This window comes from Tachypleus tridentatus, chromosome 2 (genome assembly GCF_004210375.1).
Source record: "Tachypleus tridentatus isolate NWPU-2018 chromosome 2, ASM421037v1, whole genome shotgun sequence".
NCBI lineage: Eukaryota > Metazoa > Arthropoda > Merostomata > Xiphosura > Limulidae > Tachypleus > Tachypleus tridentatus.
The window spans coordinates 96,596,646-96,613,489 of NC_134826.1; the positions used below are offsets into that span (position 1 = coordinate 96,596,646).

The window sequence follows — 16,844 nt, forward strand, 5'->3', positions numbered from 1 at the left end:
GAAGAATGTAAACTCTGTAGAAGACGATAAGTAACATAAACAGCTGAGTTGTGATTATATGCATGTTTGTTTTTTTTCCATATCACAAAACTAGGGAAATCAGACCAACCCGCTTGAACCCTCCCTGCGTATGTTCGTGATGCATAATAAAATCATCCACGGAAATTCTGTAGTTTATTCACCCGCTTCTATGGATATCTTCATGACCTCGTTTTACTGAAACTTTATTTTAATCAGTCATTTTAAAGTGTTCCAAAGATTTATAAAATTATGCAACTGGTATGGGCATGATTTCAAGATATTAGAACTTTATCTGTTGATATAAATTGTAATATAGAAAGTTATGGTGTTATTTTAATATAAAATGTATTTTCTCAAAGATTTACACCATTTTTTGTTTCAATTTAATACTCTGTAGCCATAAATTTGAAAACTTGTGTAAATTCAAGAATAATAAAAAAGCTTATAAACTAAACGTTCTGAATCTCCAGAAGTATAACCATTATATTAGGTTATCAGAAATAAATGTCGCAGTTCTTACGATGACGTTGAGAAGCTGAATATTGAGTAACTTATCGTTGGTTGTATGGTTTAATCTAACGTTTGTCACTTACAAGGTGATTTAATTATCTGCTGTTTCAATTCTACTCAGAGTAAGTTTCTTAAACCCCTCTACTACTTCAAACTTGATTAAAAAGCTACCTAAACTACACGGAACATCAACCAGACATTCAGCCATGGATCTATTACTGAACATACAATTCAACGTTGGTTCTAAAGGTTTCGACTTGGAGATAAAAATCTTGAAGACAAAGGAAGGTCGTGGAAGGAACCCGACCTTAGATGAAAACACATTAAGGGAAACAGTTGACATAGACCCTCGCACAACAGTACGTGAGCTTACAGAATAACTGGGCACAAGCAAACCAAGCACTGTCAACTACCTAAATGCAATTGAAAAGACGAAAAAGTTGAATAAGTGAGTTCCGCATGAGCTGACTGAAGATCAACAAATTCAGCGTTATGAGATCTGTCAAGGATGACTTTCCAAAAATTGAATGAATTGAAAATCGAGGTTTTACCTTGTTCAACTTATTCCATAGACCTTTCCTCTACAGATTTTTTGTTTTTAAAAGCACTTTCACAACTTTTTGAACAGTAAACGCTTTCAAAACCAGGCAGCTGCAGAAAAAGTTTTCAGGGAATTCATTGACCATAGGAACTGATTTTTTCAGCAGGTGCATAAACAGCGTCGTTACAAGTTGGCAAAAGTGCGTTGAAGTAAATGGTGCTTACTTTGCTTAAAGCTTGTTTTACAACACTGGCTTATACTTTTTCAAACTTCGCTGTTCAAAAACGACATTTATTTCTGGATAACCTAATAGTTATACTTTCTACAGTATAAATACCGATTACAGAAATGTGAATATATGAAATAAATCAAGACTATTTCTACTCCGGTAATTAATTTCGGCCCATACGTTCTTGCAGTGACAGGTACACTTTTTCTTGTTGTATTCGATTTATCTTTCCTCATTTTGTAAAAGTTGATTTCACTCCAATGAGATAACTGCATGTTCTCCTCTGCAGGTCCAAAGAGTTTAAGGAGGACCCGAGTACCTGGAAGGGAAATGAAGATGGGAAAATAGTTGGGAATCAGCCAGCAAGAGTTATGGATGACCGAAATGGAGCTGGACCAATGGGAGGTTACATTGCCAAGTAGGTTAAACCAGGAAGAAGTAAATATCAATACGAATTATTTTGCTTCTTATAAAATATGCAACTCATTCTATTTATGTTCTAAAAAAGTTACTTCATCCAGTTTTCTTTCATAAAAGTGTTTTCTAGTATTTTTGAAAGACAAGTTTACAAAGATTTATCCTATTCAGATGTTTCCAGATACATTAAGTAGAAAATTTATCCAGTTGTGTTTTGTGACCCACAAAGGGTTCAGACAAAAGTAATTTACTTATTGAGAGGCTACAAACTAATGTATTAGAAAGTAATATACCAAGGTATATATGGTTAGTTATTTTTGTTGAAAAACAATCACATTTACATTATAAAATATCTTTTAATAAAAGCAATTGAAAACTCCAACGTTACAAAATGTGCAACAACGTATAGTATAAAGTTAAAACCAATAAATAACTAACAAAAAAAACTATATTTTTTCGGTGGAATATAGACAGCTTTAGGGCAAAAGAACAGTTGTTTGCTGTTTTTAATTTCGCGCAAAGCTACACGAGTGCTATTTAGTAGTGTATGATCACGAACTCTTAGGCTACTCTTTTTACCAATAAATAGTTGGATTGACTATCGTATTATAACGCCCTAAGCTAAAAGGACGGACATCTTTGGTGCGACTGGGACTTGAAAACACAACTCGCAGATTAAGAATCGAGCTCCTTACCCACCTAACTATGCCAGTCAACAAAAGGAATCCTCTGAAAAATTCATTTATATATATCCAAGTAAACACACATGTATAATTTGCATGTTGTACAGTGGCGGCGTTTATAGTATTGTTTTCCAGAAATTTAATTCCGAGAAATTTACTTAAATTTCTTTTTAAAATCATTTTGTTTTAGCAATTTCTAATGATTTTCTTATATGTAATTCATTTTTGACTTTGTTTCTTGATGTATTTGTACAGTGCCCTAATCAATAATATTCGAAGAGTTCGCCACATGTTCTGTCAAGACCGTATCACACTTTTTCAGTGTATAACACGTATCAGTGACATATTTGTGTTCATTAAATCTGAATTTCACAGTTCTACATATCTGTCCAGTCTAACTTGAATCATAACTACAATTTTTTAAAAATATTCCACATTTATCCTTTACTTTAATTTTATCTTTAATACCATGAACGATATTAATTAATATTAGTTGGAAAATTATAGATTGTTAGACAACTCGAATTTTTCAAAAACACATTGACTGTTTTTGTTGGCAATGTTGTAACGTAGGGCAAATACCCTTACTTTTTCTCTGTAATTTAGTAAATTTAGAAATTTGTAATTTGTCACGATGATTTTTATGGATCCTATGTATCATATATGATGGACAACATTTATCAATGTTTACAAATTTTAATACGTGCTTCAGGAACTAAGGGTTGTCTTTACGCTATAGTTTGTTGAATAGTAAAATTAAGTTCGATTCAGAAATTTACAAAGAGGGTAGTTTTGGTCGTCTCTTTTTGGGACAAGTTTTCGTTTCTTAATTGATTCAAAGGCACTATTTAACTTTCAACTGAAATGCACAAACGTCTCCGAACTTAAAACACCAGAAATTGGATTTCGATACCCATGGTGGGTACTAATAGCCCACTGTGTAGCTTTGTGCCTAATTACAAACAGAGATAGAATAACCTGCGATTCTGTAGGGAAGATCGAAGTATCACCATGGTCAGCAGTAGCATGAGCAGATAGGAACACTTTGAAAGCAGCTACTAGTATAGTATTGTATTAAACTTGCTGCACAGTATATACCAAGGCAGTTCTAAATGGTTCCTGAATACTTCTGAGTCTCATTTGGAGAATTCCATGATTCTTATGCTTGGTCTAAATTTAAATTCGTGCTATACTGATGGATTCCACTGGCTTACCTTTTCAAATCATTTCTTTTTGCAGCCCCAACGCTAAATGAATGCAGGAAGTACCTTGTTTTTAAACAAAAAAATGTCGAAAATATTTCAGTTCAAATTCACAAAAAATCTGAATTGAGTATTGGTGTTTTTCAACAAAAATATCCCCACTGGGTCTTGAGGTTCTGTTAAACAGCTCAATTCTAACATTAAATCCCGCATTGCATGAAGAGACTTTAACAATCCTATGAATAAAAGCGAAAATGAAAATAATTCTTGTAACAGTGGGTGACACGGTCTTATATGTTGTGGCACAACAACTGAGGGTGAATTCCTGTATTCAAAACGAGGCAGAAATCCACCCATTTACTTTTAAACAAGCATCCACAAACTTCAAATAACCCTCTTCTACAACTTCTAAAGTGAATTGTAGTGTAGAGCTGATCAAATGAAGATGTGACTGTAAAGTAATTAACGCGTCATTGCCATGCCACCACACCAGAAATGTGGCAATTTATTGCTCGTACTGTGTGACAGAAATTGTATTTTTTCATAGTTAACCTATGATTGTTTCAAACTACATATCAAAGGCTGAACAGTGCATCGGACTATTATGGTTTAGGTGCTCTAATACCCCCAAAACAGCAAAATCATCCATGCTTTTTATAGAGGGTTACTGGCAGTTCTCTTTCGACTTTCTGTATAATCTAGACATCGAAACTATCATTCCTCTTGATCAAAATGTGAAATTTATGGAGTTAATTCCTTAGACAAGCAAACATGGAACATTTAACTTGATTACAAGGACTTTTAAATACACCTTCTTAAGAAATTAAAAAAGAATACAAACACCAAACTAAGCAGCAAGAATGTGTTATACATATTCATCTATTTCAGTAATTTCTCTAAAAACACACAGAGGATACATGAACATCATAAAGTCAGAAGAGTGTTCATAAGCCACAATACATTTGTTTGTTTGTTTTGGAATTTCGCACAAAGCTACTCGAGGGCTATCTGTGCTAGCCGTCCCTAATTTAGCAGTGTAAGACTAGAGGGAAGGCAGCTAGTCATCACCACCCACCGCCAACTCTTGGGCTACTCTTTTACCAACGAATAGTGGGATTGACCGTCACATTATACACCCTGACGGCTGGGAGGGCGAGCATGTTCAGCGCGACGCGGGCGCGAACCCGCGACCGTCGGATTACGAGTCGCATGCCTTACGCGCTTGGCCATGCCAACCACAATACAATACCATCGTAGTTAGTGGCTGGTTTGTATCAAATCCAATAAAAAGGACGAACATTACTTGCAACATTCCTTGTAAATGTGGACTCTAAAATATTGTAGAAGTAAAAAAATAAAAGTTAGAATTCAGGAACAAAATGGATAAACAAGGCCCCATAAAACTAATCAATCTGATATATCCCATCATACCAGAGAATAAGACAATATAATAATATTAAAATAATTTGATATGAATCACACACGAGAAAAATAAAAGTCTTTTAAATCCACCTAAGTGATAACACTCAATTAATGAATTATAGAGGTCAAGAAATCCTGAATAATCCACTTGCAGATATTCAAAAAGTTCATTCAAACCCTTATAAGATAAATACCTTATACTAGTCTACTTATAACACAATGTAACAAAATTTTTACCTTTTCTTGTTCCTGGGCAGAAAGTGTTATTTCCCAATTGCTTATGCCTAAACTAAATGGAAAAGATCTATTTTTATCTTCAAACTTTGCTTTTGTGACCTGGGAGCTTATAACGAAAACATGATGGGACACTATATTTTGGGGCTAATACGTGAAAGGGATTTACATTACAGTAGTGCACCCCGCTAGTTCAGCGGTAAGTCTACGGATTTACAACGCTAAAATCAGGGTTTCGATTCCCCTCGATGGGCTCAGCTGACAGCTTGATGTGGCTTTGCTATAAGAAAAACACATACACATGCATTACAGTCGCGAATCTCGAAAAACTACTCACTTCTAAACATTTTTGTTCATTTCTTTATAACTTTAGTATAAATACATGTAAATCTTGATTCACATGACCTTATGCAAATGAAAATGTGCAAAGTTGCCCGTTTTTCATAGAAAGTAGGTTAATTTCTAAATTTGATTATCCAGGACACAAAAGAAAAGTTTGAAGAGAATAATGGCTATTTTCTGTACTTTTACAACATGAGTAATTAAGAAATAACACATGCTATCCAGGAACAAAATTTGTGTTACATGGTGTAATTTAAATTTATAAGAAATAGATGAATATATTATTTCTTTAGTTGTCTGTACCAAGGCTTATCCTGTATCCAGATAGTAGCCCCTGTTCAAATTCTATCATCTGTTCAAGTACTAAGCCCTATCCAAAACATATCCTTTTATCCAAGTATTATCCTCTGTCCAAATACGGTCCTGCAGTCTAAATTGTATTTCTCTGCCTAAATCCTATTTATGTTCTTCCTAATTTCAAACACAAATAAGAAATTAAGGTTCATCATTTAAAACAATGTAATAAAAATGGATTAAAGAAATAGTATATGCTTCAATAGAACACACTTAATATTACATCACGTTTTGATCACGTGGATGGGTATAAAGGTTGAATGATAGGATTTATATAGAATGGAATTTATCAGCATTAACTGTGCAAAGATACAACGATCTGGACTATAAAGAAAGATTTAGGTTAGAATTTATATAGGATTTGTAATTTTTTGTTTAACATTATTCATGAGTTTTAAAATGATACTGTTAAAATATAATGCTCTATCGTACTCTATCTAGCTCTCTAACCACACCTAACAAAATGCAGTAAGTTACATAAATAAGTCATACTTTGTATTTGTCCATCAAAACTTTAAAATATTATTATGCCTACTATTAGTATACACCCTTGTGCAAATTAATTGAAACAAATGGTCATTTTACACTATTTTCAGCATAGCGGCCGGTGTAGGCTCGCTGGACCCGCTGATTTCCTTTAATAGTGATTTTTTCACACAGACGGCGTCATTAGCTGTGTTTTGCAGTACGGTCGATCTATTTTTGGGATATATGACGAAATTTTTCGAAATTGCGTTAGAAGGGCAAGGAGACCAGTCAAAAAACAACTTCTTACCAACTCAATGAAGCAAAAACGGTATCAATGGGGTCTGAAATACAAGAACTGGACGCAAGAACAATGGAGGAAGGTGTTATTCAGTGACGAGACTCATTTCTTCGTACAGGGTCAAAGAAGTCTGCATGTTCGCAGATCTCCAGGTGAGAAACGTCAAGAATCTCACATCAGTCAGTTTGTAAAACATCCATTGAAGAAGATGTTTTGGGGCTTTTTCAGCTACTATAGCGTCGGAGGATTACATATCGTAGAGGGTATGATGCGAGGACCACAGTACATCGAAGTTTTGCAGAGAAGAGTCGTTCCAGAAATGAAAAATAGATTTCCAAATGGATCTGGCATTTTCCAGCAAGATCTGGCTCCGTGCCACACATCGAAACTTGTGAAGAATTTTATGACTACAACGCGAATAAAGGTGCTGGACTGGTCTGGAAACTTTCTGGACTTAAATCCTATTGAAAATCTTTGGGCGATTTGTAAAGAAAAACTTCGGGGAAAAGACTGTACTACGAAAGATAAACTAATTAAGGCCATAATTGAGGTGTGGTACCGCGATCCAATAATTAGTAAAGATTCCAGTCAACTCGTGGACTCGATGCCAAAGCGGATTAATGATCTTCTGAAAAATAAAGGCGGTCATATCATGTATTAATTTGTGAGTAATTTTTGAATTCTCAGAAATAAAACGCAAAAAATTGAAAAAATCGTAATTTTCCGTCTTGTTTCAATTAATTTGTACAAGGGTGTAGGTGCAAGTAAAAACAAGGATTGAATGAAGAAGTGGCAAGTGCTAAACTGATTCTCTTTAAACCTTGAAATAGTTCCTCATTTACCCTCTAAAGTATTAGAATGATGCAGGACCAAATTCTAGAGCACAGAATTTTGAGATCAACTCTTGTAGTCATGTAACCAAGCCTTTCATTATGTTGTTTGTGATCAGTTTTACTAAAAGCTACATAATTGTGTAAGTTTTGTTTATAAATAGTTACCTGGTCACTTGAGCAACACACTGTCAGAGAGCTCCATATGCCTATCGACCTCAGGCGGAGGGGAGGGAGAGGGGAGTGTAGAAACAATGATGTAATTAGTGACAGTGACGTCATAGATCCACAAAGTTGAACCATATGTCGTGTTACTAAGCCACCATGACAGGCAGGCATGACGTCATAGTTTCAAGAAATGAAATTACACTCATGATGAGATAATTATAAATGTCTCAACATATAATGAGTAGCTAAATTTATAAACAATTAGTCTTTTCATTAACTTACTAATTCATTAGGTCTATATTTAATTATATAAATGTGTAAAAGCACTTATCATCCTGAAAAGAATGCTTATCTTAATCTCTGATTTAACATAAAACTTACTGTTTCAGCAGTTTGTTTTTATGCTATCTGTATAACTAGTTACTAAGTGTAGTGTTTCTATAAATGGACGACATTGCCTCAGCATGTCACAATATCTAGATTTTATTACTGGTAAAACTATTATTGATTTAACATTATGAAAATTCTGGATAAACATTTCTTTCTACGATTTATTAATTTTCTCATAATACAGATTTGAAATCTGATCTACATATAAAGACAGCTATTAAGACCGTATTTACATGAAAACGTGTTGCAATAAAATTATTAATAAATATATTATTAACATCACTGCAGAAGCCAAATTTAGAAAACACTTTCCATTTTGAAACATAATAAATATAATATATACAATATTGTTCACATACGAATACGGTCCTTCCGATGCTGTTTTCTTCTAAATCCACATTTGACATTTCTTTTTGATGAGTTTGTTTATGTTGAGATTATGTGAAGACAATCTTAATGCATTAAAATATTATATTTTTGTTATCTCAACAAAGTAAATGCAGATTCAGTGAGTACCACGTTTTTGACTCGGGTATAAATTGATGACGTAGAATTGTTTTCTGCATAATCAAGTAGTTGAACACTGACAAACACACCTCCAAACTTCTTTCATGTACACAAATCTTGCAAGAGTATTGAATAAATGTCTTGTGTGTTCATAACTTTTTGGATATCAGTTGTGATCCTTCTAAACTGATTAATTTCTAAAATTGACTGGAATTCTGCATAAGCAAGAACATTTTATACTGTTGGGTAAGGCACTAACAATATGTATTTCAATTTGTAAATTTCCCTATTTCATCAAATTAATGTGTACAGATTTACAATGCTAAAATCAGGAGTTCGTTTCTCCTTGGTTAATACAACAGATAGTCCGATGTGGTTTTGCTGTAAAAAAAAAAACACACACACACATACACCAAATTAAAGTGTAAATATCTAGCAGCTAGATTAGATGTAAGGTGAAAGGCAAAGAGCTGATATCCTCCTAAGTGCACAACACTTTTTATGAGAAAATGTAACCAAAAACATGAAAAGTTCAGGTATTTATGAAAGCCAGTGTTAAAATTAGGATTTGAGATCAGATTTGAACGAATCTCATCGACTGCATTCTAAAAACATATAATTTTATATATTTTTCTTTTATCTAATAAAAGATATAACAAATTGACAACATTTTCAAGGGAGCTACTTTTTTTGTCCACCCCATGTATATATTAATCTCATTTTAATGCTCTTATGGTGCAATTGAATATAAGTACAGACCAGATGATTCAATACATTGATATATTTATAAATTCCATGATGAATAAATTAGTGCCACATTCTAGTTTTAAAAGTGTGATTAAATATTTCTGTTATAGACACTTTTCTTTCATTATGTGTAATAAAAAAGTAAAAGTCTCGTTTCTTGAAACAGTGCTGAAACAGACAGTAATTTCTCTTCCAGCATTGGTGTGAAGATTAAAAGATTTTTACCATTTTAAACTCTGTTTGAAATGTTTTATAAGAGATGTTCCTTTCTTATGTCTTAGTGGAACAAATCATGTATACTTAGGAAACACATTGATACACATGACGAAATATATGAACCGATTGTTAAATTGATTTCGGTTAGAGAGATCCATCAAATCAGCCTTCCATTGTTAATTAAATTCCATTTTAATTTTAATGGGTTCCATGGCTTGCAAATAAAAGATCTGATAACATTGTTGTAGCTGGTTTATCATCCTGGCTTTATTATCTATGAATAATATCTCATTTGGTGTCACTGAATTCATATCATTATTTATAGAGTTGTATACCTTATGTACCAGTATATCTTAAACTTCAGGAACTAAAACCATTCTTTTTACCACATTTATAGATTTCAACATTTTTACCAATACCCCTCGGTGTGGTGAGGGTCCTCCCAGGGAAGGTTCTGTTCTTTCAGTTTACTTCCTATGGGATCTATACATCCACCCACGTGTTTGCCGTGCGAGGTGACCCGTAAAGAGGAAGAGAGGATCCTGGTAATGAGGGGTCCAACCCTAACACACCACTTGGGCCTTGAATACTTGTAGATAGGTGGTCTTGGGGTGGCCCCCTTGTGTCAATTAGCTGTTTCACTTGGGCTAAGGTCAACCAAGTACCGTTGTTGGATGTTCTCAACAGGTGTTGTGGACATTGTGTCTGATGCTGGTGTTTGGGTAAAGTGCTCACAAAACCCTGGAAACGTTGCTGCAGTGTTCTTTTTTGGCACTCGAAGGGCTCAATAGTTGGTGGAGTCAGTAGGCACCGAAATATTCCTTTTTTATTATGGATCCTCCAAATAAAAACTTAAATAAAATAGTGAAGAAACAGTTCATAGGTAAACGCCCACGTCTTGAAGATTCTGAGCAGCAATCTTCATCATCTGTAACACCTGTTGCACCATATTCTCTTATACTACATTCTATTTCAGACAAACCTTTAGGGCAAATGTCTCCTTTTTCATTCAGAAGGGACTAGAGGGATTTGCTGGCTCTCCAAAGTCAGTAAAGAAGCTTTGCTGTGGTGACATATTAGTGGAAACATTCACATCTCAACACAGTGAAATCCTCTTGCACTCAAGGACGATTGGGGATATACCTATTAGGTTAAACCTCATGCTATTTTGAATTAATCACGAGGAGTTATTGTTGAGAGGGATTTGAAGAACATTCCCGCGTCAGAGGTTCTTGCTGGTTTCTCTACCTAAGGAGTTTCTGCAGTGAGGCGTATCTCCACTCACAAAGATGAAATTATGATGCCGACCAAGTCCCTTATTCTGCCATTTACATCACCACATCCACCTGCCACCATCAAGGCAAGTTGTCTTAATTGCAGGGTATAGCCATACATTCCACACCCTCTCAGATGTTTCCAGTGTTAGCAGTTTGCTGACTTGAAGACGTCATGTCGTTTTTCCTTGACGTGTGCTCGTTGCAGTGGCAAGGACCACGATGCTTATGAGCATGAAACGAACTGTCATTGCATCAACTGCATCGGCTCTTGCTCGTCCTACTTTCGTTCTTGCTCTAAATGGTTGGAATAAAAAAAGGTGCAGCGTTTGAAAATGATTCAAAACATTTCTTACCCTGGGGCTCAAAAGTTGCTGTCCATCACTTCATCTTAGACGTATGCTGCTGCACTTCGTTCCACAATTACAGTGGGAGTGCAAACGGATCTCTCTGTGCCTCCAAAAGAATCGTTCTCAAACCAAATTAAAAGTCTTTTGACCTCCATAGTTAAAAACGTTGGTGAATCACCTTCAACACCCATCTCTGTCCTTAACATACATTCCAGTAAATCCCAATATCCATTTCCTTTGGTTCCAGGTACGGGAATTTCCCCTGGTACATCTTCTTCTCCCACTTCAAGATGCAAAACGATCATTCGTTCACGTTTTCAGTCGGTAGAATCCTCTTCCAACAGCAAAGACCTACCCAATCGACCTAGGGCAGGATCCATGGAGGTTCATAGACCTCCCTCGAATAAAGACAGTAAAGAAAAAAGACGTGGTCGTAAACAGAAGGGTTCTCCACCCAATTTGCCTACACGTAAATAAAAATGGTCACACTGATACAATGGAACTGTCGAGGTTTATGTTCTAATCTGGATGACATCAAAACACTGATTGCTTCCTAACATCTTGTATGTCTTTCCTTACATTACATTCCTTGTATTACTATAGTTTTTCTCTTATCGCTGTAGACTAGATGTAAAAATTTGTTTTAATGCTATTTATGTTTTTTAAACTTTGTTTTGTTTTACCTTAATTTTCTTTTATGAATTTTACTATATCTTTTTACCGAATGTTTGGCGCAGATAGCCCAGTTGCTTTATGCCATAAAACATCAAACCAACCAACCAACTTTACCAATAGCCCATCCTGTCAAACCAACAATTAATGAAAGTATTGATACTACAAGTAATGGTAAAACCGCGCTTTTTTGTATTACTAAGTTAGTTATTTTAAAGTAATGCTTTCTTGACAACCAACTCTCTCAATAATTATATGAATCATCTAAGTTTCTGCTTTTTGTCATGGGAACATTACTCTTTAAAATATGTAGAGAACATTCCCAAACACAAAATAAATTCATTTTTAGCTCTGGGAATTTTTCCTTTAATCTGGTTTCATGTTTTTTTAGATAATACACAAACACCTTTTGATGTTGTATAATTCTAAATGTGTGTGTGTGTGTCATGATGAATAAATGAAAGATATTGTAAGTACAACATATAAAAACTATTTATTTATACATCCATTCATATATTACATCTAAGTTTTCACACTACAGCGATAATAATTGTTATTAGTAAGGGGACAGGATAAAATCAATTTTGGAAGTTGATTGACCTTGGAAGATACAAACAATTCCAGATTATAACAAGGAATTTTCAGCAGATTTCTCAATGTCTTTGGTTCCTCAATCACCTGTTTATAAATGGTGGTAAAGTTCTCCTTTAACAGTCTATCGTCACTACATAGGTAGGGATAGAGTCCTTTACCAGTTTTCTATAGAATGTAAAGAATGTACTGTGCCATCTGTTTTCACTTATGACAATCAGCATGTTAAAGATAAGTCACTCGAACATGGTTATTTAAACAAACACATGCATAAATATATCCAGTGACTAAGTATTTGAATGCAAGATTTTTAATTACACATGGTCTATCATTCTGTTAAAATCCTTCTATTTGTATCACTGCATATTGTTGTCTTTCATAATATCATACAGATGTACCTAAATTTCCCCAATGTATAACTTCAAACAAGCCTGTGCTGTTGTGAAAATTCCCAAAAGATGTTGGTTTAATTTTTCATGTTTATGTTTCCAGTGTGACATACGTTATAATTTTAGTATTATCATTCATTAAAGACCGATACTTTTTTAAGTGATGTTGTTTGGCAAGCTGTAGTTTGTCCTAAGACACACTACAACATCCCCCAATAGGATTAAAATATAATTTTGAAGCTGACCTTTTTTTCTGGATTAGGGATCAATTGCTGTCCTTTATTTTTGTCATTGGTTAACATCATGTTACAATGAGGGGACCAATCAGAACTTTATTAATTTAATTGAAGAAACTTATCAGTATATATATCAGTTCATAATAATCATATCTAGCTTTGATAGGAAAATGATAAATCTCATTTTTATTACCTGGTAGCCACACTTGACTGCTTTTTTACTTCTTTGGTGTCCAGGTGCTAAAGATAGCTCTCTAGTCATTGCAGTGGTTATATAATAGCAGTTATCTGCATTCCACACATGATTTTCATAAAGGAAAGGTTAGTTTACAATTACTTTTAAATGGTAAAACTGGTTAATAGTTTCCTTGGAGCTAGAAATGTATGTTTTGCGGATCCAAAATAGAGTTTTAAATCAGAGTAATTTATGATGGTAGAATATCCAACAGAATACTTACAGTATTTCTTTGCCACGGATTTAGTGATCTGAAGTCCACTTACTGACCTTTTTTCATTATTTTATATCACAAAAAAGTCATTTTGCATTAACTCCCCCTACATAGGAAGGCATCATGTACATCCAGATGAAAAACTACCATATAGTCACTAAGGAAATTTATCAAGTCTGAATCATTAGGTTTCATTTTTATAAACTCATGTTCCCATGACCTTGTACCCTAGAGCTTCGAGTTTTTGTTTTCTCTCTAATGTACATTTCCTAACAAAACTCATGGGTTTACTTAGAACTACATTCTGTGCATCAGAGTCATAACATGTATTGCATCAATGATAGTAGCACCTTACAGAATCCATCTTCTCTATAATTCAGGATTTGTTTCTCACCACTATTAATTGGTGTGTTCGATCATGACACTCTTGGGTTTCTGTATGTAATCTACCCGTTGTATACTTACTTGTCTGTAGTTGCTGGCCATAAGGTTTCCGTGAGTAAGTATGAAAAGATATTGATCGAGGTGATATATAATTCTTTCTGTTTACAGCCCTGCATGCTAAAACAATTTTTGTGTACCTGAATGGATGTATGTTACAGGTTGCGAGAAAAACTTTCCTGAATGGAAGACAGCACCATTGAAGTATGTTTATGGCTGATCAGTAGTACCTAAATAAAAACTAAACAAATATAACTTAAAATTTTGATACAGTCAACAATGATAATATTATTTTTTTCTTACCTGTACATCTCTTATGAAAGTCAAAAACATAATATTTTCATCATTGACAGCGCCAGTCCAGAAACTTTTATCTTATGGGTGTTGACATGGTGTTAAAAGAGTAAAAAAACTGGCATCCAGTATAGGCCTCAATATTCCTGATTTTTCTTGATATTGAAAAAATGAAGGAAATATTATTTCTGCAGTTCTTCTAATACTTTATTTTCAGCAACAGTGATAAAGACATAGGTATAAGCTCACCATAGATTTCAAGCCTCAAACCGGGACAGTTTTCAATTTTTATTATAGGTACCGGCGCTGGTATAATAAAGAAGTGCATTCATAACCTAATTCCCCTTAAGCTTTAATGCTGCCACAAAAAGAAGGAACATCAAAATTTCATTAATTTTTCACTGAACACTTTTTTGTGACCATTCATATTTTTCACTTGAATGAACTTTCTTCAAAAAATCTCTGTTAGTTTTTTTATTTTTTAAAGAACTCACTGCAACCCAAGCCAATATTGAGTTTATAATGTAAAAGTCCTTTTACTGTTGATTCATCCATTAGACCTCTTTCTTGAGACCAAGAAAATACTGAAAATACTCTTTCAACAGGAGCAGAAGTGCCTGGTAAACAATAAAGGTACATCATAACTTGCCTGAGATTAAGTACAGAAATACTTTGATCTTTGAAGTTATTGAAAAGTTCTACCCGTTTTGTTTCACAATCTATTTCTTTTGCTAGGCCCGGCATGTTAAGGCGTGCGACTCGTAATCTGAGGGTCGCGGGTTCGCATCCCCTTCGCGCCAAACATGCTCGCCCTTTCAGTCGTCGGGGCGTTATAATGTGACGGTCAATCCCACTATTCGTTGGTAAAAGAGTAGCCCAAGAGTTGGTGGTGGGTGGTGATGACTAGCTGCCTTCCCTCTAGTCTTACACTGCTAAATTAGGGACGGCTAGCACAGATAGCCCTCGAGTAGCTTTGTGCGAAATTCAAAAAACAACAAACAATTTCTTTTGCTTTCCATTCGTCACATTTTGATGACCAGAAGGATTTAGTAAGAACAACTTCATCAAACAGATCATCAATATTGATTGCAACATTTCCAAGCATTTCATTATTTTTTCAACAGCTGCTTCTATGTGAGGCCACACGAAAACACTGTTTTTTGTCCAAACAAAGTATTCCCCATTACTAAAACTGTTTTCCCACAGCTCAATGTAAGACAGGCAGCAATAATAAAAACTGATAAATTCATTCCTAATCAAGTCTACCTTGCATCTCCCTCTTCCTCTAGCACACTGAGTATTTTTTGGACCAAGAGGAATAAAGTTGTTATCTCATCTTCCTTTCAGGCTAGTTTTCAACTTACTAAGTTCTTACTCATCAACTCTTGAACCTTGAGCAGCCACTGAAAGACTAGCTGCATGTTTAGCACTTTTTAAATGGTATTTTATGTCTGAGCGGCCACCATGTGAAACAGAGAACTTAGATAAACACTGCAAACATTCGACTATGTCCTCCTTGCTATAATTTTTTTTTTCAAGAATGGATATTCTTTTTGCAATTCACTGTTGAATGTGCACTTTCTTTTACCAGCTTTGGACAGTATGACTAAGATTAATTTCTAAAATAAAAGAACGAAAATAATTCAGCATGTACAGTGTGAGTAATATAATAAATACTGTAATAAATAAAGCAGTCACAAAGCACAAACACTTACTGAAAGAAAGTTTTGCATATGCTGCCGCTCGCCGCTTGTCCACTACCGTTACGCGCGAATAGCAGCCCCCTGATGAATCATTATACTTGTACAGGTACCGTATCAACTGTCTGTGAATTTCGTCTGGTGCAATACCTTTCAAAATTTGCATGCTACAGCATTATGGCTCCCTCTACCCATCAACTAATAAAATGAAAACTTAAAAATTATTTTTTGTTAACACCAAGTCAGGACTCTATGCAGATTTTAACAATTTCCGTTTATCCTGTTTGGAGTTTATGTCTTTTCATCAAAAACCGGGACATTACGAGACAATTCAGTTTCAATCAGGACAAATTAGTGAACCGGACGGGACACCGGAACAGACCCCTCAAAGCTTACATTGGTATGAAATTATAATTGTCAATTATTCTCATTCTGAAAATTTTTACTGTCACAACCACACTTTTTCAACTATTTATAAATGATGTTGGGCCTTACCACTTGACGACTAAGATATTTTAAAATACTTAACGTTATGTAATATACAATTAAATTTGCTTATATAGAAAAAATAAACAGTCGTAAAATAAACACTACATATTTCGACATCATCCTCAGACGTGTGAAGAACAGATGCTGTGCAACATATAAATACAAAAGAGGTATGATCATATAACTACTAGTTTACATATTTAAAATATTACGAAATCTACTTACTTTTTGATTCTCTAACCACATCGGTTGTACCTTTCAAATATTTGTTACTTTAACACACGCTACAATAACTCGAATAATGATACATATTTAAAATATTAAGTTCCTTGTTACATCATGATCAATAAGAAACTATCCCGATGAAACATTTCATTCTT

General features: G+C 34.5%; 1 protein-coding gene across 3 annotated transcripts in view; it reads left to right on the forward strand.

Moving 5' to 3' along the window:
* LOC143244631 (synaptosomal-associated protein 25-like) overlaps nucleotides 1-16,844 on the forward strand; it is a 157,290-nt gene that overhangs the window by 128,853 nt on the left and 11,593 nt on the right. For all 3 annotated transcript variants that reach the window (XM_076489659.1, XM_076489658.1, XM_076489657.1), the window contains one exon: nucleotides 1,591-1,719. In XM_076489659.1, coding sequence (XP_076345774.1) covers nucleotides 1,591-1,719 — 129 coding nt within the window. The remainder of the gene's footprint in view (nucleotides 1-1,590; nucleotides 1,720-16,844) is intronic.